Raw genomic sequence first — 26,643 nt, 5'->3', positions numbered from 1 at the left:
TAATTTTGTTGTTGTTGTTTGCAGGCTGGATCTGCTACCCTTTTACGCAAGGCTGGTTGGCACGTTACATCCCTGTATGTCTGATGTAGCAGAAGATCTCTGTTCCATGCTAAAAGGCGACTTCAGATTTCATGTATGTTGCTTTTCATTCTGAATTATAGATTAATTTGATAATGTGTTTACAAAAGCTCTTACAAATCTCTCTTTTAAAAAGCAATATTAAAAGTTATAGCATAAAGCTGATAATGTTATGGGAGAATGGTGCTTTTTTTAGCTAATATGTTAGGTACAGAGAATGAGAAGCTTACAGAGCATTATTCCATGAAGCTGACAATGTATATATCTGTGAGCGGACCTATCATTTTCAAACCTTACAAGTGAATAGGTTTCTTTTTTATAATGATCTCTAGGGCATCCTAAGACCTGGTCTCTTTTGTTACCCACATTGGAGATTGCCACATGGCAGGGCTTCTTAAGCTGTGGTCTAGAGATCACCAGAGGTCTTTGAGACCACAATGAAAACAATGGGAGGAGCGTGTAGAAGATGTGAAGATAACTTTGTTTCCAGCATATTCAGAAGAGGCAACCCGTTCGAAATAGCGAAACCGTTCAGCAGTGCATGTGGTTACAGTGTTGTCATGTCCCCCACTCCCAACCCGCATATTCATTGGACCATAGCTGCAAAGTACACATAGAGCAGTTGCATTTTTAATTTGGAAACTTTTCAAGCATCCTTCTGCATGGTGCTCATAAAAGAAAAGAAAGGGAAAGGTGAATCCTCAGATTGGTACCCCCCAAAATAATGATTTATTGTGCCGTGTGAACTGTCAGATGTCTCAATTTAAAAACATCTTCAGGGGCATGTTAAATGGATAATGTCTGTAAAATACAAATATTAAAATGAATTCAAAATGCTAAAGGAAATCAATAAATGCCTGTTCTGAGGTGAGGGATATGGATTTCATATAACATGAACTCAGAATGTGTAATAAGTAATCATGCCTCCATATATCTTATAAAATCCATACTTCCAAACATTGAAAAATAAACAACATAATTAAAAATATTTTAGCTGGATGTGACTCACTTTTAATTTAATTGTAATAGTACTGACTGCTTCGCACTTATCCAGAACTACTTTACATAATGAAGGCTTTTGCATTTCATTATTGGTACAGGGAGGCTGGGTTCATAAAAGGCAATAACCCACACTCAAGGACTAAGCATGGGTTGTCATTGAATTGTGGGTTGATGTTAAACATGGGTTATCATGTTGTCTGAATTCAGCCACACTAACAAACCATGGTTTGTTAACCACCAACAATCTGCAGTATACAACCGAACAAAAAATCATGGGTTCTCTTCATAGGTTGTTAGTGGTTAACTAACCATGGGTTGTTAGCATGGCTGGGTTCAGACAATATGCTAACCCTTATTTCGACAACAACCCACAGATCAAAGACAACCCACACTTAACCCATACTCAACCTTTGAGTGTGGGTTATTGTGTTTGGACCCAGTCAGTGGCTGTGCTTGAATGATATGGGAAGGAAAATAAGCAACCATAGCCATTCATGTCATTCGTGCACTGATGGTAATAATTACCCTAGCCAGATGCAGTTTGTCATGTCATCCAAACCTGGCAAGAGTGCGCGGTGGGTGGTTTTACAAACCACCTCAAAATTCATGGCTTGTTCTAGGGCTGCAGGGTGATTTGTAACCCACCCCCACTACCCACCCTCTATGCCTGGCAAGGGTAATTATGGAAATTTCGCAGTACGCAAACAGCATATGTAGAGCAGGAAAATAAAATATGATGGATTATTTTCCTTCCCAATTGTGCGAACCCAGTCAATGAGTGATGAGATCAGACTGAAATCAGGTGCTCAGGAAAGTTTCACAAGTATTTTAATGGAACTCAATTCCATAGTGATGTGATAAGCATAAAAGAGAACCTAAATGAGATGATCGAACAAATACGTTTATTTAGCCATCCAAGACATGCACGTTATGAAAATAGGCTGCTGTGTGATTCCTAGTAAGCTGTTCCTTTGCTTCTAAAATTGACTACCGTATTTCTTCGATTCTAAGACGCCATCGATTCTAAGACGCACCACGTTTTTAGAGATGTTTATATGGGGAAAAAAGTATTCTGCCATGCCCGGCAAAGCCTGGGCATGGGGAGGGGATTGCGGACAGGTAAGGAAAGAGATGTGGCCAATTCTTATTGGGCCAATGGTTTTGGCGCCACAGGGCTGGGACAGGTTGCAAGTAAGCCAAAAACAAGACTCTTACCCCTAATGTCGCAGGCCCACGTTGCCTGTTGGGGTGGGCCCTGCCAGGCGAAGGGTACCTGCCGGGGGCGGGGGCCAACCGGGGAGCACTTGCAAGGGCCCGGAGACTTCACCAGCTGCCACCACTTCTTGTGGGGACCGGGAGGGGGTCGTTCGTGAGGCGCCCACCTTTGGGCCAGCTCCAGCTGCCAGTGCTGAGGGGCCTCTTCCAGGCATGGCTAGACGGGCCGTGGAAACTCCCCGAGGCGCGAAGGAGCAGGCCGCACGTGCACTACCGCCCCCTGCCCAGCGGCAGCGGAGAGAACCCCCTTGCCCTGTAGGTGCCCCAGGCTCCTCTCCTGCACGTGTTGCATGAGAACGGTGCAGCTGCGAGTCCTGGAGCGCGTCCCACCCGCACCCCGGCCCAGCAACTCACCTCCCGGGCGTCGCTTCTGCGCCGCCTCCTCTGTGCAGAACCAGCAGACGCAGCTGTGGCAGAGAAGCCGGCGGCGCCCGCCAGCCTCGCACAACCCTCTGCAAGCCCAGCGGCGGCCGCCCCGGCCCCATGCACGAGGTGAGGCGCGCACCAGGCCCAACCCGGCCGGAGCTGCGTAGCTGTGCCCACTGGGCCCAACCCGGCCGGCTGTGCTCGTGGCGTGGCGGGTGGGGCCCACTTAGGACTGGGAGCTCTGTTGCTGTGCGTGTGAGCCCGGTTAGCTCTGGGGAGCACAAATAGGCCCAGGGTAGCTGTGGATCGTCGCTGAGGCCCCCAATCAGGCCACGCGCATTCCCCGGCCTACATCGTCAGCACAGAGCAACTTAGACGCGCTCAACAAGCCCTCGAGCCGCCTGGGCATCGAGAGCGGGGTGGAGGGATAACGGCGCACTTTGCAGGCGATTCTAAGATGCACCCCGTTTTTAGAGATGTTTATATGGGGGGAAAAGTGTGTCTTAGAATCGAAGAAATACGGTATGTATACTCCTGCCATTAGACTAATTAGTGACTTGTGTTTGGTATCTTTATAGTGACTATTGTAGCACAGCATATTTAGTGCTGTCCATATTTTGGCATGTTTCATCAAATTAAATAAAAGGGAAGGTAATATTAGCTTTCTTGGAATCGCATAGGAAAATGAAAAGAATGAAATGGTACCCGCTTCCTGGTTTTCAAGCATGAGGGAATTGTAAAACTAGCAATTAAACTTAGAATCCAGTCTTGTAAAGAGATTGCATCATATTAACTTTCTGTACTAATGCAGCTATTGGCCTGGACTCAAAGGGGGGTGTTTTAAGCGCTCCTGGTGGGTTGACTTAATTTCTTTAAGCAGCCCACCCCCACCCCCCGTGCCATATCACAAATTGCATTTGAAAGTTCCCTCAGCCCCCACGTAGCATGGAGGGTTGCTGCTAATGAAACATGAGCCCGAAGGCCCTCGGGGCATATGGAACTAGTTGCACAGTTGTTTGGATCCTGGCCATTCTGTTTCAATATCCAACCTTTTAAATGTGTGTTAAAATTAGTTCCCTGATGGCATCATTTATCTGAACATGAGTGGAGAGGGAGTCATGGTTTGGCTTCTGCAATCATGCATGCATGGAATCTGGTATCAAGAACAAAACCCCAGAAGTGTCAGCTTTCACAAATGAGCATGATTCTTGTGCCTGTGATTTTTAAAAAAACCGAACACCTTTACATATAGTAATTGCAAATGGCAAGAAGGTAAGCTTTGTAGTGTAGTACTCTTCCTCCTTCAGTAATCTTAAATTATATTTCTTTTTGCAGCACCCTCCTTCTGCCTCTTGGTTATTCCTGGCAAAGAAAAACCAAGGATTATATCCTACAATTCCCTTCCACAATTCCTGTGGAAGAGACTCTGATTTAATGGAGGACTCCGCTAAAGGGAGAGATAGGGAGGCTGTTCTGGAGGGGTCCCTAATCCCAGAATTTTGGAAGGTGCAGGGGGAGGGGGAACCAGCAAGAATTCCCTCTCCTCCTCTCCCATCAGCAGGGGCATCTGCTGGATCAAAGCCCTTCTGCAAACAAAAAACCACAATTGAATTCAACCCCAGATAGTTTCATGGATGTTTATAGCCACTAAAATGTCCATTGGTCACATCTCGGAAGTAACTGTTCTTATATTCCTGTCTTCAGGTGAGAAAGAAGGACCAGATTAACATAGAAACAAAGAACAAAACTGTACGTTTCATTGGCGAGCTTGCTAAGTTCAAAATGTTCTCCAAAAGTGACACTCTGCATTGTTTAAAGGTTAGTATTTATGTACCTTTGAGGATTGGTTCAAGTCCCATTTTTTTTCCTGGCAAGCTCAGAGACGTATTATATGGAAGTGTCTGGATATGCTTTTTGAAATGGCAGAGGGGAAAGAATGTAATTGGAGTTGTTTGGGAAATCGCTTTATTTATTTTTAAGAATTGGGATTAAGATTTGTCAATATAAATTGAAATGAGAGTTTGTAATGGAGTTGTGCTACCACTTTAAGAGGCTTTATGTTTTGCTTGTCATGGAAAAGTTTCTTGATTTGGATCCCTTAAAAGATTATGCTAAGAATAGCCTTATGAGAAATGAGTTTTCAATATAAAAAAAAACAATCAGACTGTACCTTATATCTCTGCAGATGCTTTTGTCTGACTTCTCTCATCACCATATTGAAATGGCATGTACGCTGTTAGAGACTTGTGGTCGATTCCTCTTCAGATCACCAGAATCCCATTTAAGAACCAGTGTCCTTTTGGTAAGAACAAACCTCTTAAAAGAACCGCTTCAGAAACATAATTATACTTTTATTATTCAGTATATAAATGTTGTAAATAAATAATAACAAAATGCGCTAAGGCCAACTTGTTTTAATTAATTAATTATTTAAATTTATATACCGCCCCATAGCTGAAGCTCTCTGGGCGGTTTACAAAAGTTAAAAATAGTAGACATTTAAAAAAGTATACAAAATTTAAAACCATCAAAAATATATAAAAACAACAGTATAAAACAGTATCCATTTTAAACAACTGTTCTGGGGTCCATTAAAAAAAAACCACAGCATATGTTGTTAAATGGTGTTAAATGCCTGGGGGAAGAGAAAGGTGCCGAAAAGATAACAATGTTGGCACCAGGCGAGCCTCATTGGGGAGATCATTCCAGAATTGGGAGGCCACCACTGAGAAGGCCCTCTCTCTTGTTGCCATCCTCCGAGCTTCCCTCTGAGTAGGCACTCGGAGGAAGACCTTAGATGTTGAGCGCAGTGTTTCATCAAATCTACTGCTTACTAGGCAGTAGTCCAGCTTCCTGAGGGGAAGCTGGAGGAACAAGCACCTCCTCACCCAACATAATGTATGGTGTGGGTACTCCACATAGAGATCCATATGCACATAAACCTTGTTTACACAATCTGTCCCTCTTTGAGGCAGAGGGTGGGAGGAATTACACAAACCAGGTCTCTTCACCTGTAACATCCACTTAACATTATTGGAAGCACTTGCTATGACAATTGGCATATTCTCTCGTAAGAATCTGAAATGGCTCCAGGACTTGAGTGCAAAGTTATGATGATTCGACATTTAGGTACAGGCATGGTAGGCAGAAAGGGCAAGGACATGATGAAGGGAAACTACAAATGATTTACCTTCCTACATTATCAAACTAAGTTTGAAAACATAGGATGGTACGTTCAGTGATCGTTAACAGAGAACTGAACTTTTTAGTGAGTAAAGAACACTACAGGGTATGTTTTGGGGGTTTCCTTGCCTTGTCTAGGATTAATATATGAAGCTTGGCAAAACAAATGAGCCAATAAAAAAATTCTAATATCCGTCTGCAGAGTGTTTTCATCATTTGTTTGTTTCCAGGAACAAATGATGCGAAAGAAACAAGCAATGCATCTTGATGCACGCTATGTCACAATGGTGGAAAACGCCTATTACTACTGCAACCCTCCTCCGGCTGAAAAAACTGTGAAAAAGAAACGTCCTCCTCTCCAGGAGTATATTCGGAAGCTCCTTTATAAGGACCTGTCCAAAGTCACTACTGAGAAGGTGCGTCCCTTTCAATCTTGTTTTCTTACCCAAACCGTTACCCGTGTGAACATTGGTCCTTAAATAATGTTTAAAGCAGTGCTTAGATTACAGTGATACAGACTTCTTTTTCATTCTTTAATTTTTTTAAAAAGTGAGCACGGTCTTCAGTAAAGGAAGCTGGAGCACACTGCAGTGAATGTGAATGCGAAGGCAGAGGCCAAATATATAACTGCACGCGAACATAAAAAAATGTAGTTTTTTAAAAGTGTCAAATATTGAATCAAACAGTACAACTTAAGATTTCTCATGAATAAGTCAATGCTTTCTTTTCATGTAAAGTTTTAAAGAGGGGGTTCCTATGTGTCTTTGTGGGCGATTATATTTTCTTACCGTATGCTTCACTTGAAAGGTTTCAGAATTAAAATTCAGCTGTTGAATTTGTTGCCTGTAGCCACAGTCCAACAAAACTGAATGTATTCTTGTGGGAGAAGCATGTCGGGGGCTTCTTTGAAACGGCCACTGCAGCCCATTTGCAAAGTTTACAAGAGGCAAGCTGGTTTTCCAGTTGACATTTTAACCTGAGAATCATCTTGCCTCTTTCAGTGTGTTGTGGAAATGTATAAGAAACCTCCAACTCTTCAGTATTTTCCTTTATTAATGTCCACATCTCAGAGACAACTTTTCTGTTCCCCAGGTCACAATTTTAGAGCTATTGACTTAAAGGAAAAGGCTAAATTCTTTATGCTGAACATTTGGGAATGGATACAAGTTCTAGTAACAAGATTTCTAAAAATGTGTTTCCTGTGGTCTTATGCTGAGCTCGTGGTCTTGTTATGGCTTTGGCCCTTCCATAGTTTAGGAGATAAGCTGAAAATTTTCATAGAGCAAAAATAAAGATAGTTGGAGAAGGGTTTGTTTCTCTGCTCTGATTTTTTTTAATGTAATTGATCATGAAGGGAGTATGGGTCTGAAAAACACTATTTTGGGAATAATTTTTGTTAATAGTCAATATATGTATAAAGCACCCAACTTTGTTTTTTCTTTTTGAGTTAAGTTTCTTTAAAATCTTGTTCAGGTCCTGAGACAGATGCGCAAATTGCCCTGGCACGACCCTGAAGTGAAGGACTACGTTATTTGTTGTATGATCAACATCTGGAATGTGAAATATAATAGTATTCACTGTGTAGCCAACCTTTTAGCAGGGCTGGTACTTTACCAAGAGGATGTTGGAATTCATGTTGTGGATGGTGTTCTAGAGGATATTCGACTAGGAATGGAGGTAAAATACTCATACATTTTTACAAGTTCTTTTAACTACTTAAACCAGAAAATTTGAATTACATTTCTTTTAGCATTAATTTTTTTTAGCTCTGTTTTCTGGTAGTAAACTGTGTCCATAAAATCTTTTGAAAAGGAGCCCATTGATCTAGCTCTAGGTAAGAGCATTTTGATACAAGGTATAGCACAGTGGCAGCGTTTTCACACGATGCTAAAACTTAAACCCTGTGAAGTGCTATATGCACACGCTGTAATGTTTCCCACTTGCTTCCTATGTGAACAGGAGGAGTAAGACAGAATGCAGTTTTGCTTTTGCTTGATTTGTGATTGCATGCAAACCATACATTGTGGTTTAAAATAAAGTCTAGGGTTTGTAGTTGGCTTGTTTAACATTGACTAGAGATATTTTTTTTAAACCGCTACTCCTGGTTTGCTTGTAACAAGCCATGAATTTGCTAAAGTGAAACTAAATTCTGGTTTATTCCCGAGGGGAGACTTTGTACAGACTTCTTTCTGCTTGTGGATGTAGTGCTAAACCATAGTTTAGCATTACATGTACACAAACACAAAGGGCACAGAAAATTAATGTTATTCTGCGATTGTCATGGCTGCATTGTGGTGCTGTTGTTCCAGACATAATCTAGATTTCTAGCTTTAAGTCCATTAGTTTTTAATTGGTTAGCTGATAAACCATGCATGTCAGGCACTGAGGGATGGAGAGGCCAGGATATAAATTCTCTATTTCCTACTATCAAGTCTTGTGGAGTCAACTCCAGTAATTAATGCCTATCATGAACAGTCTGTAGCGTAGGCAATCCTACCACAGTTCCCATTTACTCAACTTTTTTCATGATAGTAGAAATAGTAGTACCATTTATCACTTACAAAACACCTAAACTTTTCTAAGCACTGTTTGGAAATTAAAAAATAACCATAGTATGCCATCATAGGTTCTGATGTCTCTAGCTATAGAACTTTGCTCTCTGTCTCAAGCCTAAGAAGCCTGTGTTAACTCTGCAATGGCATTTTGTTTGCTTGAAGGTTAATCAGCCAAAATTTAACCAACGGAGGATTAGCAGTGCTAAGTTCCTGGGTGAGCTCTACAATTACAGAATGGTAGAGTCGGCAGTAATATTTCGAACTCTGTACTCATTTACATCATTTGGCGTGAACTCTGATGGCACTGCTAGCCCACTTGATCCTCCCGAACATCTTTTCCGAATAAGACTGGTCTGCACCATTCTTGATACTTGTGGGCAATACTTTGACAGGGGATCTAGCAAAAGGAAACTTGACTGCTTCCTGGTCTACTTTCAGGTAGGAACAAGTTTCATCTTTGTGATCAGTTCTTTATACTTAATTGATATGCATTTTTCCATATAATATGCTAAATGGACACTGTACAAGAAAGACTTGCAAAATAATCAGTTAAATAATACAATAAGGAAAAGGAAAAAGATTGAGTAGAGTAGACCATTTAAATAGTATAATCCAGAGAGCACTAACTAGAATATATAGGTCATCTATTTATTATGTTTACATCCCTTTTTCCTCTAAGGAATCCAAGGAGGCTTACATGATCCTCCTTCTCTCCACTTTATCCTCCCAACAACCCTGTGAGGTAGGTTGTGTTGAGCATCATTGACTGGCCCAAAATCACCCAGGGAGCTTCATGGCTGAGTCAGAATTAAAACCCAGATCTCCTGATTCCCAGTCCAACACTCAAACCGGTACACTACACTGGCTCTCTTTAGATGCTTGACAGTCTTGAAGGAATTTCTTACCAACTTGATATCAGCAGGTAGTGCATTATAAGTATAGTGAGTAGCTAAAGAGAAATGGCTAATGAGTTAATGAAATAGAAAACCACAATTTAAAAAGCAGAGAAATATAAGGGAACAGAACCACAACGCCCAATTCTAGAAGAAAGAATGATCCAGCGGTATCAGTGCAGGTGAACGATGAAAGAGGAAAACAGGGAAGTACTTTGCTAGAAAGTAAGAGTTGGTAATAGTAAAGGAATTTCAGTTGAACAAATAGGATAGGGAAAAATGGTTATTGAGGCTAAAATACATACTGAAAGATTTGGACAAAAGAGGCTGGGCAATAATTAGACAGAAAAGGTTCAGCAATGAATAAAGATCTGTGATAGAAGAAAACTCGTAAGTTGACTACCAGGGGATGCTTTATCCAAGATGTATTGTGCAAAAATGTCTAGGACAGGAAGAATTAAGCAAAGCATTAACAGAGTGCAAAAAATTAGGAGATGAATTAGAAGAAAGTAATTTGGGGGTGGGGGATAAGCTCGTGGAACAAAAGAGCTGGGGGAGGAGAGGAAATGATTTTTGGGTAATACCTGACACAGATGCCATTTATGCTGCAGTTGTTCAGCAGCACAAATTGAGCGAAGTAGGCATAATTGAAGTCAGGCAAGGATGAGTAGGAGAAAAATGATGGGAACAAAACAGATGCGCAAGAGAATCAAGAAGATTTAATAAACCAGAATTTAAATGAAGAAACAACAGTTTCAACAATAGATACTTCTACAAACAGCAGACAAGAGAAATCAAGCAGGAAAAAAGTTTGTTTGCAGAGACTGGAAATCCTAAAATGGCAGACAAGATGGATCCTAACATTATTTAAATCATTGCTGCTCTGCTGCAAAGTACAATGGATTCGCAATTGAGTTCCCACACTGTCAAGCGACAGTGTGCTTTTCTGTGTTTATATTCCACTCTGTTCCATCCACACCAGTGCGCTAGTCTTACTCTTCTGTCCTTTTTAAAGGGCATGGTTTTTAAGTGGGTAGTGACTTTTCGGGTACCTGAATGTATCATAGTTCATATATTTACTATATCCTTTGCTTTGGGCACCAGTTTTATAACAGTTTGTTTTTAATAAATCTAAGTAACACTATTTTCCAGTATTTAAAAAAGTATTTTAAAATACTGAAATACCGCTTACATGAAGGTGTTCTTCACTTACTTGAAGGTGTTCATTTTAGCAAGGTGGTTAATGATGGTGACTAGAAAACATTTTTTAAAGGCAGAGTCCTATGCATATTTAGACAGAAAAGGTCCTACAGCTCCCAACATCCTCCAGTAAGCATGGCTGGCTGCAGAATGCTGGGAGTTGTGGGACTTTTTTTCTGTCTAAACATGTGTAGGATTGTGCCCTAAATTTACACTGTTCAACATTATACCCCTATAATGCTATAATATTTTTTATTTAAAGTAGCATGGTGTATTATAGGGTGATAGCACTATAATATATACTGTGTGATATTCTTAATTTAAGAAGACTGTTTTAGTCACCACTATTAACCACTTTGTTAAAATGGTGCTGAATAGAAAGGGTGTGTGTCCGTCCCCATGACATATTTATATTGCTAGATCATTGCATCATGGGGGCACTTTAACACACTATTTTTTAAAGGGAAATTTTTCCATTAATTTAATTATTTACGCAGAGAGAGAGGGAGAGTGCACGCGTTGCGAGAGCACTTTTGGAATACTTTAAAGATCACATTTTTAAAAGTGACAAACTGATACCCACCACAAAGGCTATAGTGAATGTGGTCTGAGTTATGATAGATTTCTTTTTCTTTACATGATTTTTTTTCTGTTCTGTTTTGTTGATATTCATAATAAAAAGGGGGGGGGGAAACGATAGGTTCACCTACCAGATAGGTCAACACTCAGGTCAAAACTGAAATCACTCCTCTTAAAGATAAAGTAGTGCTAAAGGCATCTATACCTGTGGAGTCTGGATTGCCCTCCTGTCTTAAACAAAGTTGTACTTTCTGTGGTAAGAAAAAAGATGAAAGCTGCACTGGTAAAACATGGGAGGATTACAAATTGATGATGCCATTGTGTGGACCCCCTGTAAATTGTAAGTGAAGAGTACTAGTGATTCCACAATAAAAACCTTGTTTGGAAGCAGTGTAGGTGTAGTAAGATGAATTAATTTCAAGGTATGGGTTATTCAAAATAACCTAGACTCGTCAACACAAGAAAGAACTTTTCGACACAACGCAGTTCGTTCACAGAACGCCTTGGAGAAAGAAAAGCTTAAGACTTTCTAATATACAAGAACAGTTTGTTTTACAGCAGCCTGTGTCTAGTGTCAGCTCTGGAAGAAGGATTTTGTTTTAATCCGAAACGTCGAGCCTTTGATATAAAAAGATTTTATTCAAGATTTTACACTTTTCAATAGCACCAGAGCCTGTCTCTCGTCTATCACTCATTCAAAATAACACATGATGCTGCAGATCCATGTGACAATAAAAACTTTATGAAATCTTTTTAAATATGCTATTGATGGCATCATGTTGCTTTTTGCTGAATCCAGAAAGGCAGTTATCCCCCACAAACATCAACATTAGCTGGCCCTTGAATCTTTTTTTTTTTAACTACTGAAAGTGCTACTTCTATATTGATCGCTGGTCTTGATGTACTTGGAGACCTCTTTGCTTATATAAACTTATTACATGTTCAGTTTTAAAACTGTTCTACTGTATTCAGGGTGCGGAAGCTCAAACTATTTTGCATAACATTGTTCTTAACAACAAGGCAGCTAATGTAATGCAGCCAAGGTATATATAGTATGACCAGTTGCCTTATAAGATACTTTAAAATAACAGATCTGCTTCATGGGGGTGGTATATGAGAGAGAGAGAGAGAAGATTTAAATTTTACTAAGAGTGGTTGTGGATTCACTTTGCAATTACCTTTGTCTCTCCAGAGGTATGTCTGGTGGAAGAAAAGCCTGGACGTTTGGACAAAAGATCACCCATTCCCTATAGACATTGACTATATGATCAGTGACACATTAGAACTGCTGAGACCAAAGATAAAGCTCTGCAATTCTCTGGAAGAATCTGTTAGGCAGGTACAAGAGTTGGAAAGGGAATTCTTAATCAAACTAGGTAAGAATGCTGTGTCCAGAACACCGGGGACTGAAATAATTGCTGCCTGCTTTGGCATTTTCTGGTTTTGCAGCCTTTTCCATAACCTTAAGCCAGGTGTGTTGAACTTCTTCCAGTTCAAGGGCTGGGTTGCATTTTGGAGAAGTTCTCGGGGGCGACATTCCGGTGGTTGGTAGGGCCAAAAACGCGCAGGTAATTCCTTGTCTCTGCCCATCTGCCCTCTCCAAGCATGTGAGTAGTGAGAACGGCAAGGCGAAGGAGCAACAGCCTCCATTTCCCTTGCTCTCTCCTTCTGGATAGCCATGCAGATTGGGTCCAGAGGGAGAAGGCAAGTGTATGGGCAATGGTAACAGTGGCAAGGAGGGCATCCTGCCCAAGGGCTTCATAACCTGGATCTGGCATGGTGTAATGATTTGGTCATTAACAGTTACCTATTAAGGGTCGTGGTGGTGGTGAGGATCCACTAACTGAAAACCGCAGCCAGCTGCCCATGCACAGCGATATAAACAAAGTTTAGAAATCCAAAACAAAGGAACCACAGATCACTGTTCCAGAAACAAGATCAGATAACTTGGAACTCCCAAATCCGGTGAGGAATTTTCATGGTGAGGAATTTTGCAGAAATTGAAATGTGAAGTTTGATCAATGTGATTGCATTCCAAAAGTAAAGCACTACAGAATATTTAATGGGCCGTTTTGGAAAAGATATTGCCTACCAACTCTCCAAAACAATTGATTTTGGGGTGTACTAAAAATAGAAGAACATAAATAAATTTTAAAATATAATAAAGCTTGTGTCTGCTAGATAATTCCTTGGACATGCATTCTACTTCTTAACTAAGCAGTTTAGTGATAAAACTATATGCAATTTCGTCAAGCGACAAATGCCATTATTACGGTGCTGCCCTGCTAATGAAATATGTAATATGGAGTAGACTTCTGTCAAAAGATACTAATGTTCATTGAAGAGAAAACAGAGCAAACTGAGATGTGTTGTAAATTTATTTTTTTCTGTATGGATCAGGGCTACCTTTGGCAATGGGGATGGATGACTTTGATCATTCATATAGGCGCAGGCCTCTCCCAACACCAATTTTATTTAGGATCTGCTGGTTTTAATACTGGAACGTCACTGTCTTCTACATATATAAGTAGTTACTTTCAAAAATACCAAATCTTGCTGTTTTGAAACATTGAGTTTTTAATATGCTCTTGTTTAATGTACCCTTGGAATTTACCTCTAGCCTGCCTGCCTTGGGGTGGGAAGGGTGTGGCAGCACTAGGGGACTGGCCCTTGACCTCAGCTTCCCAATGGGGGAGAACAAGTGGGTGCAATAGTTAATAGATTCTGGTTATGGCATTCCACCCATTGTCTGTTTGAAAAGCTAATTTAGTGACCCACTGAAGTATACATTCCTCTCATACATTAATGAAGATTAATTGCTTTGTTCTCAGAATTGTGCCAGAAATTAACATGAACAAATCCCAAAGATACTTTGGGGTATAATATTTTCCCTCCTGAGTTATATGACTTTCACTTGAAGCTTGACCTTGGCAGCCTGATCCTTTGCATGTCACTCAGAAGTAAGTCCTATTGACTTCAGTAGGACCTACTCCCAAGTAAGTGTGCATCGGTTCTTAGAATTTTCCCTAATGGACTTTTTGTCATCCTTGTTTCTTTTGTTAGGCCTTGTGAATGACAAGGATTCTAAAGATTCAATTTCTGAAGGAGAGAACCTGGAGGAGGATGAGGAGGAAGAGGAAGGTGGAGTGGAGATAGAAGAACAATCTGGGAATGAAAGTGAAATAAATGAGCCAGAGGAAGAGGTGATTTTCCCACCACCACCATTAATTTTGTTAGCTATAGCTTGAGAGGGTGGGACTAACTGAGTGGCAACTAAAATGGGCAATTAGCCAACTGTGGCTACAGGTTTCAGTTGAAAGTGGTCTGATAGCTGTTTGCTGAAGGCCCTAATGCTATCATAATTGGGGAGATGTATAATTTTATTCTGGGAATCACCCAAGGAGTATTTCACGATACTGGTAATAAAGATTCCTAGGACTACATAAATTTAAATTCGTATAATCAGTGTAACCTTTGAAAATAGCAGTTTGTATCAGTTGTATTGAAACGTGGCTTGAGATTATACAGTAAAGCTCTTAATATTTCAGGAGGGCTCTGACAATGAGGAGGAGGAAGGAGAAGAGGAAGAAGAAGAAAATACAGATTATCTCACAGACTCTAATAAGGAGAATGAAACTGATGAAGAGAATACTGTATGTATTGTTTTTAAGATGAATATTTAGAACCTGAAACACTGTGTGTACACACTAAGTAGGTAGATGCTTAATATTAATGATTTTGTTTTGGCTTATCAATTCTCATGAATATCAAGATTCAAAGACGTGGTAACCTAGGGACGTAATCCTTGTATGCATCCACACATGGAGAGATTGGACTAGGGTTCAGTATACTGAGGAATACTGAAGATGGACTCTAGGCTATGTTTACCAAAACATAGAAAATGGCCTACAAGAGATATATTAGAGAGAGAGAGAATGAATGAATGAAAGCAAATAATTCCTGCTGGGATTAGTTACATCTCCCTAGAATGAAACTTGAGTTGTAGCAATCTGAAGCTGAGACTTTCTGAGAACTGATATGTGTTATAAGTCCTCCATTTGTAGGTCAAAGGAATTGATTCATAAACTGGGATGTTGGTATTTCTGCTATATGTAGAAGGAGGATTACCTATCAGTAGGGCTGAGTGGACGGCATACCTCTTGATTTTTGGCCAAAGTGCTGAATTGTTCAGGATTCCAATTCTGTATTGGCATTTGCTGGCATCAGTGACTATTGAACTTATTCTATGTCTGACAGTTTTTTGTGCTCTTATTCTATGCATTTTTTGCATTAAATGTGGCTGTTCCTTGACAAATGAAATCTGCAGGTGATTAACAAGAATCTTAAAATAAATGGATTATCAGAACTGTATTTGGAATAGAATAGTTTTAGAACACTCCCTGATGCATGCCAGGTGTTTCCAAATGTGAACGTGTTGAGGTACCGTGAACCTCACAGTCTGAGGAATGCAGCTAAATAAATTAGGAGCTGCAGTAGGGAAAGTGCATTGAAGGCATGTTTTCTGTCCTAAGAAAATGGAAAACTGCTGCCTATATTGGATTGTAGAAAAAATCGTTATAGTCCTTGACTAATTGTTACATGATAAGATGTCAAGCAACTATACTTTTTTCTTTCTCTTTGGAAATATAGTTAACTTTAAAGTTCAGTGGTTTCTTCCCTAATGAACCATATTAATTCCAATGGAGTCCAGTTATCCAATCTCAGTCATGCAACTAGAATTCCTTCTATAATGCTAGGGCGTTTCTCTTTCATATTGAGCAAAAGACATACATTGAGGCTGTTTGCACACAGTAGGTTATTTTACCCATAGCACATGAAGTTGCCTCTATTTTGAATATGCAGCCTCCCCTCTGGGGTTGTGATGATATGTGAGGGTTAAACAACCCTCCCTTTAACCCATTGTTTAACCCTTGCATAACCCTTGTTCACCGGGTTCACATGACATGATAACCCACAAGCAGGGCACCATGACAAAACGCAGTGTGTTGCCTATACCCAGTCATTGATTTTATGCTGCCCTGATTTCCATCAATCATATAGTGTTGTTTTTGTGTGTGTATCTTTGCTCCTATTATGGACACTTCTTAATCCATTTGAATAATCCAGGAATAGCCAACTCATCTGTTCTTAGGCATTATGCCAGACTTCACCAACCTGGGACTCTCCAGGCAGGTCTGACCTCAACTCCTATCATCCTCAACCAGCATGCTCATTGTGGTGCTGGCTAGTGATGATGATGGGAGTTGTAGTCTGACACACCTGGAGGTTGACCGGTTAGGGAAGCTTGGATTACTCTCTTCTGTATAAAGGCACATAGGGATAACTATTTTACCACACATCCACAAGTGACTACCATGTAGCAGTACTGGCTCATGAGTTAAGAAGCACATGTATTTGGGAACATGGCTGAGACATTACATACAAATGCCAAAGCATTAAAATATGGACTACTTCCTCTCATTACCTTGTGAAAACATTTTCTTCTGATGAGTGAAACTCTCCCACACTGATTTTATTATGGTATACCCATCAGGAGCCAAATAATCTCTTCCCAGGTGGACTGTTGGCTACCATGTGGCCACCCCTGATAGGGAACTATGTACATCAATCTACAGGAAATAACAGCATTATTTTTCTCCCCCGTTTTATCAGGAAGTAATGATTAAAGGAGGAGGATTGAAGCGTGTCCCGTGTGCTGAAGATGAAGACTTCATTCAGGCATTGGACAAAATGATGCTGGAAAATTTACAGGTATTGCTGGGTTTGTAGTCACCTGAATTGGTTGATTTACACTTGTGTTTCCACAAAATCCTGTTTCAGATTTTATGCAATCAGTTTCATGCAACCATGAGCATCTTAAGGTGCATTTTAGACAAAAAAAAGTTCTACAACTCCCAACATTGCACCCTTACTGTCCTGAATTGGGGTTCTAGTAATTCTCCTTATTTAAAGTCGATACCTCTGGAAGCACCCCATTTGCTTGCAAATTTATGTTTGCAACATTCACACTTCTAGGTATATTGACACAATCATTGATGCACATCTAAAACATGTAAATCTGTGAAGCAGTTCTCGAGCTAACCCGTTTAGTATCACCGTGTTTATTTTTGTGGCTAAAATAAGCCCGTATTTTGAGATTTTGTTCTTGTGCTTGGACACTGAAGCAGTTTATGTTTGTGTCACATCTTCAGCAAAGGAGCGGGGAGTCTGTGAAAGTGCATCAGTTGGACGTTGCCATTCCCTTGCATCTCAAGAGCCAGCTCAAGAAGGGTCCACCGCTGGGTGGTGGAGAAGGAGAGTCTGAGTCCGGAGACACGATGCCTTTTGTCATGCTAACTCGAAAAGGCAACAAGCAGCAGGTGAGGAACTATCCAGAGGTGAATCGACGTTGCCCTTTCAACATGTCATCCTTCTTCCTGCATGTACTGTTCAGTGTCCACTAGTCATTTGCCTCACTTGAAATGGAAGGAAACATCACAAGGAATTGTAGCGTCCGACTTTTTCATGTTAGAATGAATTCTAAATCTTTTCTTTACTTTCCTAGCCCTCGGAGAACTTTCCAGTATTACTGCTAACACCCATCAATCCTCATGAATGTGGGCCTGAAGCAGGAAACCTTTTCTATATATATATATATATTTAATGGAGAAGTAATCATCTTCAATGCTTTCTAGCCATATTTTAACTAACGACAATCCATGAAAGTGATGCCATTGCTATTAAAGCAGAACAATGTATTCCCAGGGTGTTGCTACATTTAAAAGATACTGTTTTCCTTAATCATGTTACAGCAGTAGTCGCATGTTAGGCTAGACCACTTCCCTCAACATGGTGCCTCCAACTGTTTTGGACTATGGGATTCCTTACCATTAATCATGCTCTGACTGAGGCTGATGGGAATTGTAGTCAAAACATCTGGCAGGCACCAGGTTGGGGAAAGCTGAACTAGCCTGAGAGCTGATGTGACATAATTGTTAAGACTGACCTATGAGTTGAGAAGCATCTGTTTCAGAACTCCCCTCTGCCATGAGATTGCTCGATGGCTTTAGGTGAGGCGCTGTCTCCCAGCCCTCCATCTGCAATATAGGAATAATAATGATCTCCTTTACCAAGTTGTTGCAAATACTACAACATGCGAATGTATGTGAAGTGCTTTTAACACTCTGAAGTTTTATATGAAGGCTTAGTATTACAATTGAAAAGGATATTTTAAAAATGGCAAAATATTGTAGCTAACGGTATAGGTTTCTCTATAGCATTCACATTTTTTTCAGGGGAAGATATGATTTTATTTAGATGTGTTCTGTTGAAATCAGTGGGATTTACTTACTTATTGCGTTTATCTAGATGTAAATTCTACAGTGTTCTTTTATATACTTTTGCTTACCAATAGCTTAACAGTTTTAAAATGTCTTTGCTGATGCACTGCGTATGGAGCCTCAGTGTTCAGGCAGCTTTAACCTGACTGATATTCCATTCTTGTCCACTTACTGTCATTCAAATCAAACTTCTGGAAACAGCTTGAAGCGTTGCAAGTATTGGAACAAAACTAAAAGGAGCAGCATTGTGCTTTTTCTTTGCCTCCTAGAGGTGCTTAGTCATGCGTTTTCTCCTTTTATTGGGTCCTAAGCAATGTCTTGTGTCACTTCAGTTTAAGATCCTAAATGTGCCGATGTCTTCCCAACTGGCTGCAAATCACTGGAATCAGCAACAAGCGGAGCAAGAGGAGAGGATGAGAATGAAAAAACTGACGTTGGATATCAATGAACGGCAGGAACAGGAGGACTATCAGGGTATGCGAATCCTTTTGGAGGTCCTTCATATAGTTGAGATCACCGCTCAGTTTGAACCTCCCACGCAGTAGCGCTCTCGGGTTTGTTTTGCACAGGCACTTTGTCTGGACACATAAATGACTGCTCTGATTTCCTACGTAGGAATAGACAGATCATGGTCAAGCTCTCCTTTACTAAATTAGTTGAGAAAAGCGAAGTCAAAGAATCAACAAAATCAAAAGATGCAATCGTTGAAATAAAAGTCGGTACTTGTTGCAAAGTCCTTCCCTCAAGTTTTTTTCCCCACTGCCGTAGAACTACTTAAGGCTGTACTGTTGTTTGCCTAGATAAAGAGTCATAGCTGAAAATCTTCCAGCAAGCACACTGGGATCAGTTCCTGGGATCCCTGTCTAGCAGGAAAAGTATCCTGAAATGTGCAAACTAAAACTTTCAAATTTGGGTGTCTTTCTTTTGCTTTTCAAAATCATGTCTTTTTTTCTTTTTGCATTTTCTTTTTGCATATATATATACAAATAATTTAAACCAGTTTATTAGCCACTGATTGCCCCAAATAGAGCTGGGGTTTTTGCTTTATTTTGGTGTTGCAGAATATTTGTCAGAAAGGTTTAACTATTTCACAGAACAACATTTCCCAGGATTCTTTTCACTGAGAGATGAAAGAATTGAGAGAAGTGACAGTTAAACAGCTCTGAAATTTGTTTGGATTTGTACTGTAGCGATGCCCTCTGCCCCGTCTTAATTTTGTTTTTAAATTTACCAAGCAGAGATGATGCAGTCCCTGGCTCAGCGGCCAGCTCCAGCAAATACCAACCGAGAACGGCGGCCTCGTTATCAGCATCCAAAGGGAGCACCTAATGCTGATCTAATCTTTAAAACTGGTGGAAGGTAGGAATTCTGGAGACAGCTGATGACTGCATGGTTTTCAATTTTCCAAAACTTTCATTATTTCAGACATGAAAAAAAACCCGGTAATTTATTAAGTCATCATGTCCTTGGGCAAGAAGTTTTTTCCCCCTTGATGGTGTTTCCAACCAGCCCTCAATTCCTTCTAACTTAAAAAGGGTAGTGAGCCCTGGAGCATTGGGTATCCAGAGTGTACCTTAAACTGTAAGGGTTGTCTTAATTGGGTTGGACTGGGGTATTAGGACAGAAATAAAAGAAAATGGGTATCTGGCTTAATAAAACGTATCCATCTAGACAAGCCAATTTTCAAAATAAGGTGAGCAGAGCACCTTGGGAAGAGAATCAAAGCAATCCCTCTATGAATGTACAGCTGATGAAGTTATGAAATTATTTTGACCTAGCAAGGATATGGTGTATACACCTTCATCATGCCCCTCCTCAATAAGTGTGCATTCCGATTCCTTCTCCCAGCAGAAAGCTTGGTATTGTCCTAAAGTGACTGTTCAGACGACACGTTAAGCCACGGTGCTTAAGCATTTTGAGCTAAACACTATGGCTTAGCGTGTCATGTAAACCATGACTTAACATGTCATGTGCACCATTCCTAACCATAGTGGCTACATAACCATGGTTTAAACCATTTGCTGCAAAAGGGTTAGCAGCCTAACCATGGCTTAGTGCCTTGTCTGAACAGGCCCGCTGTGTTAAATAAAGAGAGTGATTATTGGGCAGTTACTTTTGAATGGGCACCAGAAAACTTTATAATGTCCAGCGGCAGCATCTATAGAATGGTTTCATTCCTGCTTTCCTCAGGAATTCTCCTTGCCTGGAGGAGAATAGCCAGCCAAAACTGCATGGGTGTAGGATGACTGAGTGCATGTTGCAAACCAGTGCCCTGGGGCATCTGCGGAACTCAAGGGTCAGCTTTTGGCATACAGGCAATTTTAACCCTGGCTTAAGAGAAGGCTATGGTTGAGCCTACTAGGAATATTCTCCAAACTCGCTTAATGCAATATTTTTATGATCTCTTTCTTGACCTTACCATCCCTCTATCACAGTTGAGGATGAGGAAAGCTGAGAGACAGTAGCTTAACGAAAGCCATTTAATGAGATTTGAATTGGGGCCTTCCTGGCTTACACGTTCCCCAGTAATGTCCCCCGTCCCCCCAACATGCTCTCTTCAACTCTTTCTGTTCACTGCTCTACTTTTCTTTTTCATTGGTTCTTTTGTCTGGCAACCTCCAGTCCAGAGAAGCAGCAGTGGGGCCCCATTGCAGGTCATCTCTGGGCTGCTGCACACATACACCTAATTGATTTATATCCTGCCCTTCCTTGCAAGGAACACATGACATATTTGTTACTAGCCTACTAGTAGGGAAAAGGAAGTGAGTGCATAGTCATGTGTCTGTTTTTGTCACAAGAACATGCTCATCATCAATCCATTGCCTAACAGTAGTCATTAATTAGGTAAGGCATAACTGAACAACTGTAGTGTAAACATAGAGGATGGAAGTTAGTGGGAGAAAAAGTGGGTTGGAAGTTAATAGTGACATTGGGCCAACTGAATCTTCCACTTATGAAAAAGACGCTGTTTTGAGCCAAAGAAAAGGTGAAATGGGCTCACCGAACATTGCAGTTCATGACGAAATCAGAGTACTTGCTTCTCAATTTCATTGTCGTTCCTATTTTTTTAATATGATCAGGCGTGAGAGAGGGAACAGACAGCGCCGAAGCTGAGATTAGTCACGGAAAACAGAAAGAAAAGTGAGTTTTGGAGCAGGAGGGTTCAAGGTATAGAAAATGAAAGTGGTTATTCTAGGAGTCAATATAGTGTTGTGTTTGAGGCTACAGGTAGAGAGGCTATTGGAGACCAGGGATGACCAGAAAGTAGATCTCCAGGTGTTTAGGACTTCAATTCGCAGAAGGCCCTGATACCATGGCCAGTGGTCAATGGTCAGGAATGCTGGGAGTTGAAGTCTGAAACATCTGGAGATCTACTTTCCGGCCACCACTGCTGTGGACCATACCAGCTTAAGTACCAAGAACCAGTGGCTTTTTACGTAGACACCTTTAAAAATATGCATTAGCTCTGATCCAGGGAAGATCATCCAAGTCCAGATTTGAGCTCCCAAATCCCAAAGTTTGGCTCTGATGCGGCTTGAAATATAAGATATGTAGAGGGAAAATGTGGCTTGCAGATGGCAGCACCTAAGGACTGAATTGGTTAAATCTGCAGAATCGGAAAGACTTTACGTAACAGTTTTGTTTTAAAGGCAGTGAATGCTACCCGCTCCACACTTCATGAAGTTTCCCGAAGGCTCAAATGGTAGCTGAAAATGAATTATAGAGAAGTCCGGTTGCACCCACCTAAGAAGTTCTTTAGATCCTCTTCCTCTGACAACCTTGCACTGAAACTCTGTTGCTATAATCTGGGCTATAAATAAACTAATACAGTTTTTGCACTAAGAAGCTGTATTCTTTCCCCACTATAAATTTTCATAATTTATTCTGTTTCTGTTAATCATGCAGAGAAACCAAGAGTGAGACTGGACAATGAAGCCCCACTCTGACCACTTGAACTCTTACTTGGCTGCACCTTGGGCTTCTGAGACTTGAACTGGGCACTACCCTTACATTTCCCCAAGTGTATCTGTAGACATAAGGGCTAGAAACATACTTTTAAAAATTAAGCTAGGATTCTCAGGAACCTAAATTCTAAACCAATACCACATTTTGTGCTACTTCTGGGCTCATGCAGAATTGCAGCATGAAATCAACTTGATTATTGTTGAACTAAATCTCATGCTTGGCAGATTCTCACTTGCTTGTCAGGAGATGGGATTGGTAGGTGTCTTTAAAATATCCAGCTTGCAAATATTGAGAGGCCCAGTCGGCTCTGTTTATCCCGACGCAATCATGCAGCTTGGTTCTTGGTTGTTAATATGTTTCTCCTTTGTTCCCTTTCTCAGGAGACGTTGATCCAGCAGCAAGCGTCATTTCATTAGGTCCTGTATCTCCAATGTTGTGGATTAGTGGAGTCCTCCAGCAATTAAACGAGAGCAGCGGACACATCTGAGCATGTCAGTCTAGAGAGTTCAGAATCGGAAACTGGGACAGGCTGGGGCCACAGGGCAGATACACCAGCCTCCACTAAAAACAGAAATAGCGGAAGCTTCCAGTCATGGCCTACCAAACAAACAAAAAGCATCTTGTTATGGAACCATGTGAGGGTTAATCTTCTCATGAGAATGGAAGTAAATAAATGAGATGGTTAACTTTACCAGTGAGCAGTTCAGTTACAACAAAGAGCAACTTAAATAAGATGGATTATGCTGGAACAGAGACGGTGTTGATGGCTAAGTATTGGGGGAAATCAAACCTAATAAGTGTGGCATTTTCTCTGAATTGAGCGTGGCGTGTCAGGAGAATATTCATTTTGGGGGCTCCAGATCTGCGTTAGACAAGTGGGAGAGCAAGAGGTAATTATCATATAGTAAACCCCGACACACAGGATGAGCAAAACAGCAAGTGGCTTACCAAAACACAAGACAGTCCACAAGAAAAAGGCTTTTGTTCTAAGGAGACAACCTTGCTCTCCGAGGTAGGGGGTGGGGGACAGGATGAGGAAGGAACCAGATCCGTGGAGGTGGGGTGATCTACTGCAGGTCAAAGTAGATGGGGAGGTAGAAAGCGTTGACCCAAAGTTGCTTAGAACAGCCTGAAACCAGCCTAAGGACAGGGATCTAGAGGAGCTCGTTAAAGCATCATTGAAAACCAAAATGTGCCAGTCAGCATGACAGACAGATGCCGGGAAGTGGAGCTGAATGTTCTGTTGACTTTCATGGGTTGATAAGCCTCTGTGTCTACATATTACAAAAGGAAAAAAAGAAAAAAAAAAGAAAAAAATTAGTTGGCAACGAGTAGAATTTTTATTTTTCTAAATGGAAATAAGATTTCTTGGTCAGTTTCTGACAATCTTGTTTGTTAGTATAGTTGTGGGGGATTTTTTGTTTGTTTGCTTTCAAGTAGATATAGTACATTCAGTTAAAAGAGCACATCTGTATGCTACTATTTTTTTTCCTAACTATTTTAAAATTCTTTTTACCACTGTTGAGTTCTGCATGTAGAATTTTAAACAAGACTTGTAAAACTTGTAACATTTCACACTTGCATTACGTACACACACACAGTCAGAAATGCCGCCCGATCTTCACCAGCTTCAGAAATCTGATCTTTGCCGATGCTGCAATAAAGTGTTGTAATTTAGAATTGTTCTGTGTCTCTGTGTCCCATTTTAGGACTGGGGCTTTTGTGATCAGGTTTATTGTAAAATATTTTTTTTTCTGCAGAAAAGTGATGTTCCGTCTTTTTAAAATAGGGTAAAGCGAGCTGCTGAGCCGCTGATGATTCCTGGGCTAAATCTGCCTCCCTCTCTGGTTGACTGCTTAGAGCAGCCTTCCTCAACCTGGGGCGCTCCAGAAGCTGGCTGGGCCATTCTGGGGGATGCAGTCCAACACATCTGGAGCGCCCCAGGTTGAGGAAGGCTGGCTTAGAGGGTTATGGAGGGAATGTTGTCTGCGGTGACCGGCCAGTTTCAAATGTGGGGATGAAACTTCGGCTTTCCACGCATTATTCCATCATTGCGCTATTCCTCCAAGAAAGCTACTTGCTGACCTGATGCGATAAGAGAAATTTCAACCCTGAGAGATTTTGGAGTTAGTCCCTGGTTGAGTTACATTGTACTATATTTTGATTTCTGATGCTGCTTTCTTTCTTGGGCGTTCTTTGGCTTTGCAGCAATGGGAAATGTGTGGTATTCCTATGTTGACTAACCTTCCTTTGAATTCAGAGAGTCCATGCAAAACATTGAATTAAAGGTAGATGCCTCTATTTATAATTCAGGAAATCTTCCCAAAAGTAATGTGTGTCAAGTTCCAGCTGGAGCTGAATATGCTTGGATTATATACAAGCTTAGAAACTCCTTATCCTGTGGCAAATGTACTATGAAAAGTATAGAATTTGGTAGCTCTAAAAAAATAATAATCCCTTTTTTTCATTTTCTGACCCTCATGGATGTGGGGAAAAGAGGGAAATGGGAAGACCAGAAGAAGCTGCTTTTCAGGCTATTGTCAATCGAGCCCAATATAATCTGACTGGCAGCAGTTATCTGGGGTTGCAGGCAGAGAGATTTCCATCCACCATAGCTCAGTGGAAGAGAATGGGCTTTGCTTGCAGAAGGTCCCAGGTTCAACCTGTGAAGTCTCCAGTTAAATGAGCTCATGTGTCAAGGCTGGGAAAAATCTCTACCTGGAGACCTTGGAGAACCGCTGCTAGTCAGAATAGGCAGTGCAGACTTAAATGGGCTAGTGGTCTTCCTCTGGATAAGGCAGCTCCATATGGAAACCTTGAAAATCTGGACAAATTGTTCTGTGAGGCTTAAGCAAGGTGTTCAGGTATGTTCTGCAAGTGTGAGGCTTGTGGCTGGAACTACAGACTGATAGGTAAAGGAAAGCAGGGGGGAGGGTTCAGCGGCATTCCCCCAGCGTTTACTTATTTTTTACTGTTGGACATCCCATTCTCCTCTTTTAAGCCCCTTTAGATTACAGAGAAATTGTGTTTCCTTACCGTTGCTTTGCTTCCTGCTTCTTTTCTGCATTTGAAATGAGCTGAATTACACAGGAGGAGAGCAGTGACTACGTGTCTGTAATTTCAAACTTCTCACCTAATATAGTTGAATGGGACAGCCCCCTCCAGTGGGTAATTTTTTAGCACAACTTCGACAGTCCACGGCAGGAAGTCCGGAGATATTTCAGAAGAATCGGGTTTTCCAAGGTTTATTTTTAAGTGGAATAATAGAGGAAAGGAGCAGGAGACGTGCAGGAGGCTCACAATGTCATCAAAATGACCCACAAACCTCCATGAGTGGCTGGCTAGTCATGGGCATGCTATAAATTGCTTTTGTCAAGAAGCCCTTCATGCATAGTGGGCATGTGAAAATCCCTTCCCACTCTCCGATTCTGTTCTATAATTCTGCTTGTATTTGCCACGTTCATGTTAATTTTGGTGTGTTCACTAGGTGCCCCTATCTTCAAGGATTAGAAAGACGCCTTTGTTATAAAATGAAATCCGAGACTTGAAGCAAGTGGAACTCTTGTCTAATGCCACATCATATGCTTGTGCAGAATAGCGTAGGCCTGCCTTTGGGCCTAACCCACCCACCCCAGTATCTAACGTGACCATCAAACGGAGTTGGCGCTCATGTCCTATTCATGCCAGCTGGCTCCCTCACCAGTAGGCCGGCCTCTGAGTTCCTTTCCTGTACAAGCACAAAGGGAGGTGATGTGTGTTTATGATCCTACATAATTTTGAGCAGGTTTCTATTAAAAGCAGGTGGCTTTTAATCAGCACAACTGATACTTTGCGGCATAAATTATTCCTCTTGTTTAAGCCGGCTGGGCAGCTCACCAATTATAACATGCAAGACTTTCTTCTAACTCAGCCTTGTTGAACTTCACTTTGGCAGCCGTTACTGCTTGGCTTGCTTTTCATAATTAGCCTCTCCGTTGTCCCTCCCCAGAGTCACATTTTGAATGAAATGTTCTGTGAAGTCATTCCTGAGGCCAAGTTCAAACATGGCCCATTTCCAGTTGACAGAAGTATTGTGCAGGCTGAGACCCAGAGAAGCTGCCATGGGTTTTTCTAAATGTACATTCCTCGTGTCATGGAAATCGCAAAAGGCTTCGAAGTGGCTGCTTTGATTACTGTGCTCAAGAGATTTCTGCATCCAGATAACAT

The 26,643-nt window shown here is 41.1% G+C and overlaps 2 protein-coding genes across 5 annotated transcripts in view; one reads left to right on the top strand and one right to left on the bottom strand.

The window, feature by feature from the left end:
- Positions 1 to 24,117, top strand: part of UPF2 (UPF2 regulator of nonsense mediated mRNA decay) — a 44,058-nt gene extending 19,941 nt beyond the window's left edge. For 3 of the 4 annotated variants that reach the window (XM_063134236.1, XM_063134235.1, XM_063134237.1), the window contains 14 exons: positions 25 to 133; positions 4,426 to 4,539; positions 4,907 to 5,023; positions 6,135 to 6,320; positions 7,378 to 7,581; positions 8,622 to 8,897; positions 12,324 to 12,507; positions 14,195 to 14,334; positions 14,680 to 14,784; positions 16,805 to 16,903; positions 17,344 to 17,511; positions 18,804 to 18,945; positions 19,710 to 19,830; positions 22,818 to 24,117. In XM_063134236.1, the coding sequence (XP_062990306.1) occupies positions 25 to 133; positions 4,426 to 4,539; positions 4,907 to 5,023; positions 6,135 to 6,320; positions 7,378 to 7,581; positions 8,622 to 8,897; positions 12,324 to 12,507; positions 14,195 to 14,334; positions 14,680 to 14,784; positions 16,805 to 16,903; positions 17,344 to 17,511; positions 18,804 to 18,945; positions 19,710 to 19,830; positions 22,818 to 22,827 (1,975 nt within the window). In that variant the 3' untranslated portion in view covers positions 22,828 to 24,117. Of the gene's footprint in view, positions 1 to 24; positions 134 to 4,425; positions 4,540 to 4,906; positions 5,024 to 6,134; positions 6,321 to 7,377; positions 7,582 to 8,621; positions 8,898 to 12,323; positions 12,508 to 14,194; positions 14,335 to 14,679; positions 14,785 to 16,804; positions 16,904 to 17,343; positions 17,512 to 18,803; positions 18,946 to 19,709; positions 19,835 to 22,817 lie in introns of those variants that run through there. The other variant, XM_063134238.1, reaches the window with a different exon arrangement.
- CDC123 (cell division cycle 123) overlaps positions 1 to 26,643 on the bottom strand; it is a 535,395-nt gene that overhangs the window by 147,223 nt on the left and 361,529 nt on the right. The window lies entirely within an intron of this gene.

The sequence above is a fragment of the Elgaria multicarinata genome, chromosome 9 (genome assembly GCF_023053635.1).
Source record: "Elgaria multicarinata webbii isolate HBS135686 ecotype San Diego chromosome 9, rElgMul1.1.pri, whole genome shotgun sequence".
NCBI classification, from domain to species: Eukaryota; Metazoa; Chordata; class Lepidosauria; order Squamata; family Anguidae; genus Elgaria; species Elgaria multicarinata.
This window is presented reverse-complemented; position numbering and strand designations above follow the sequence as displayed.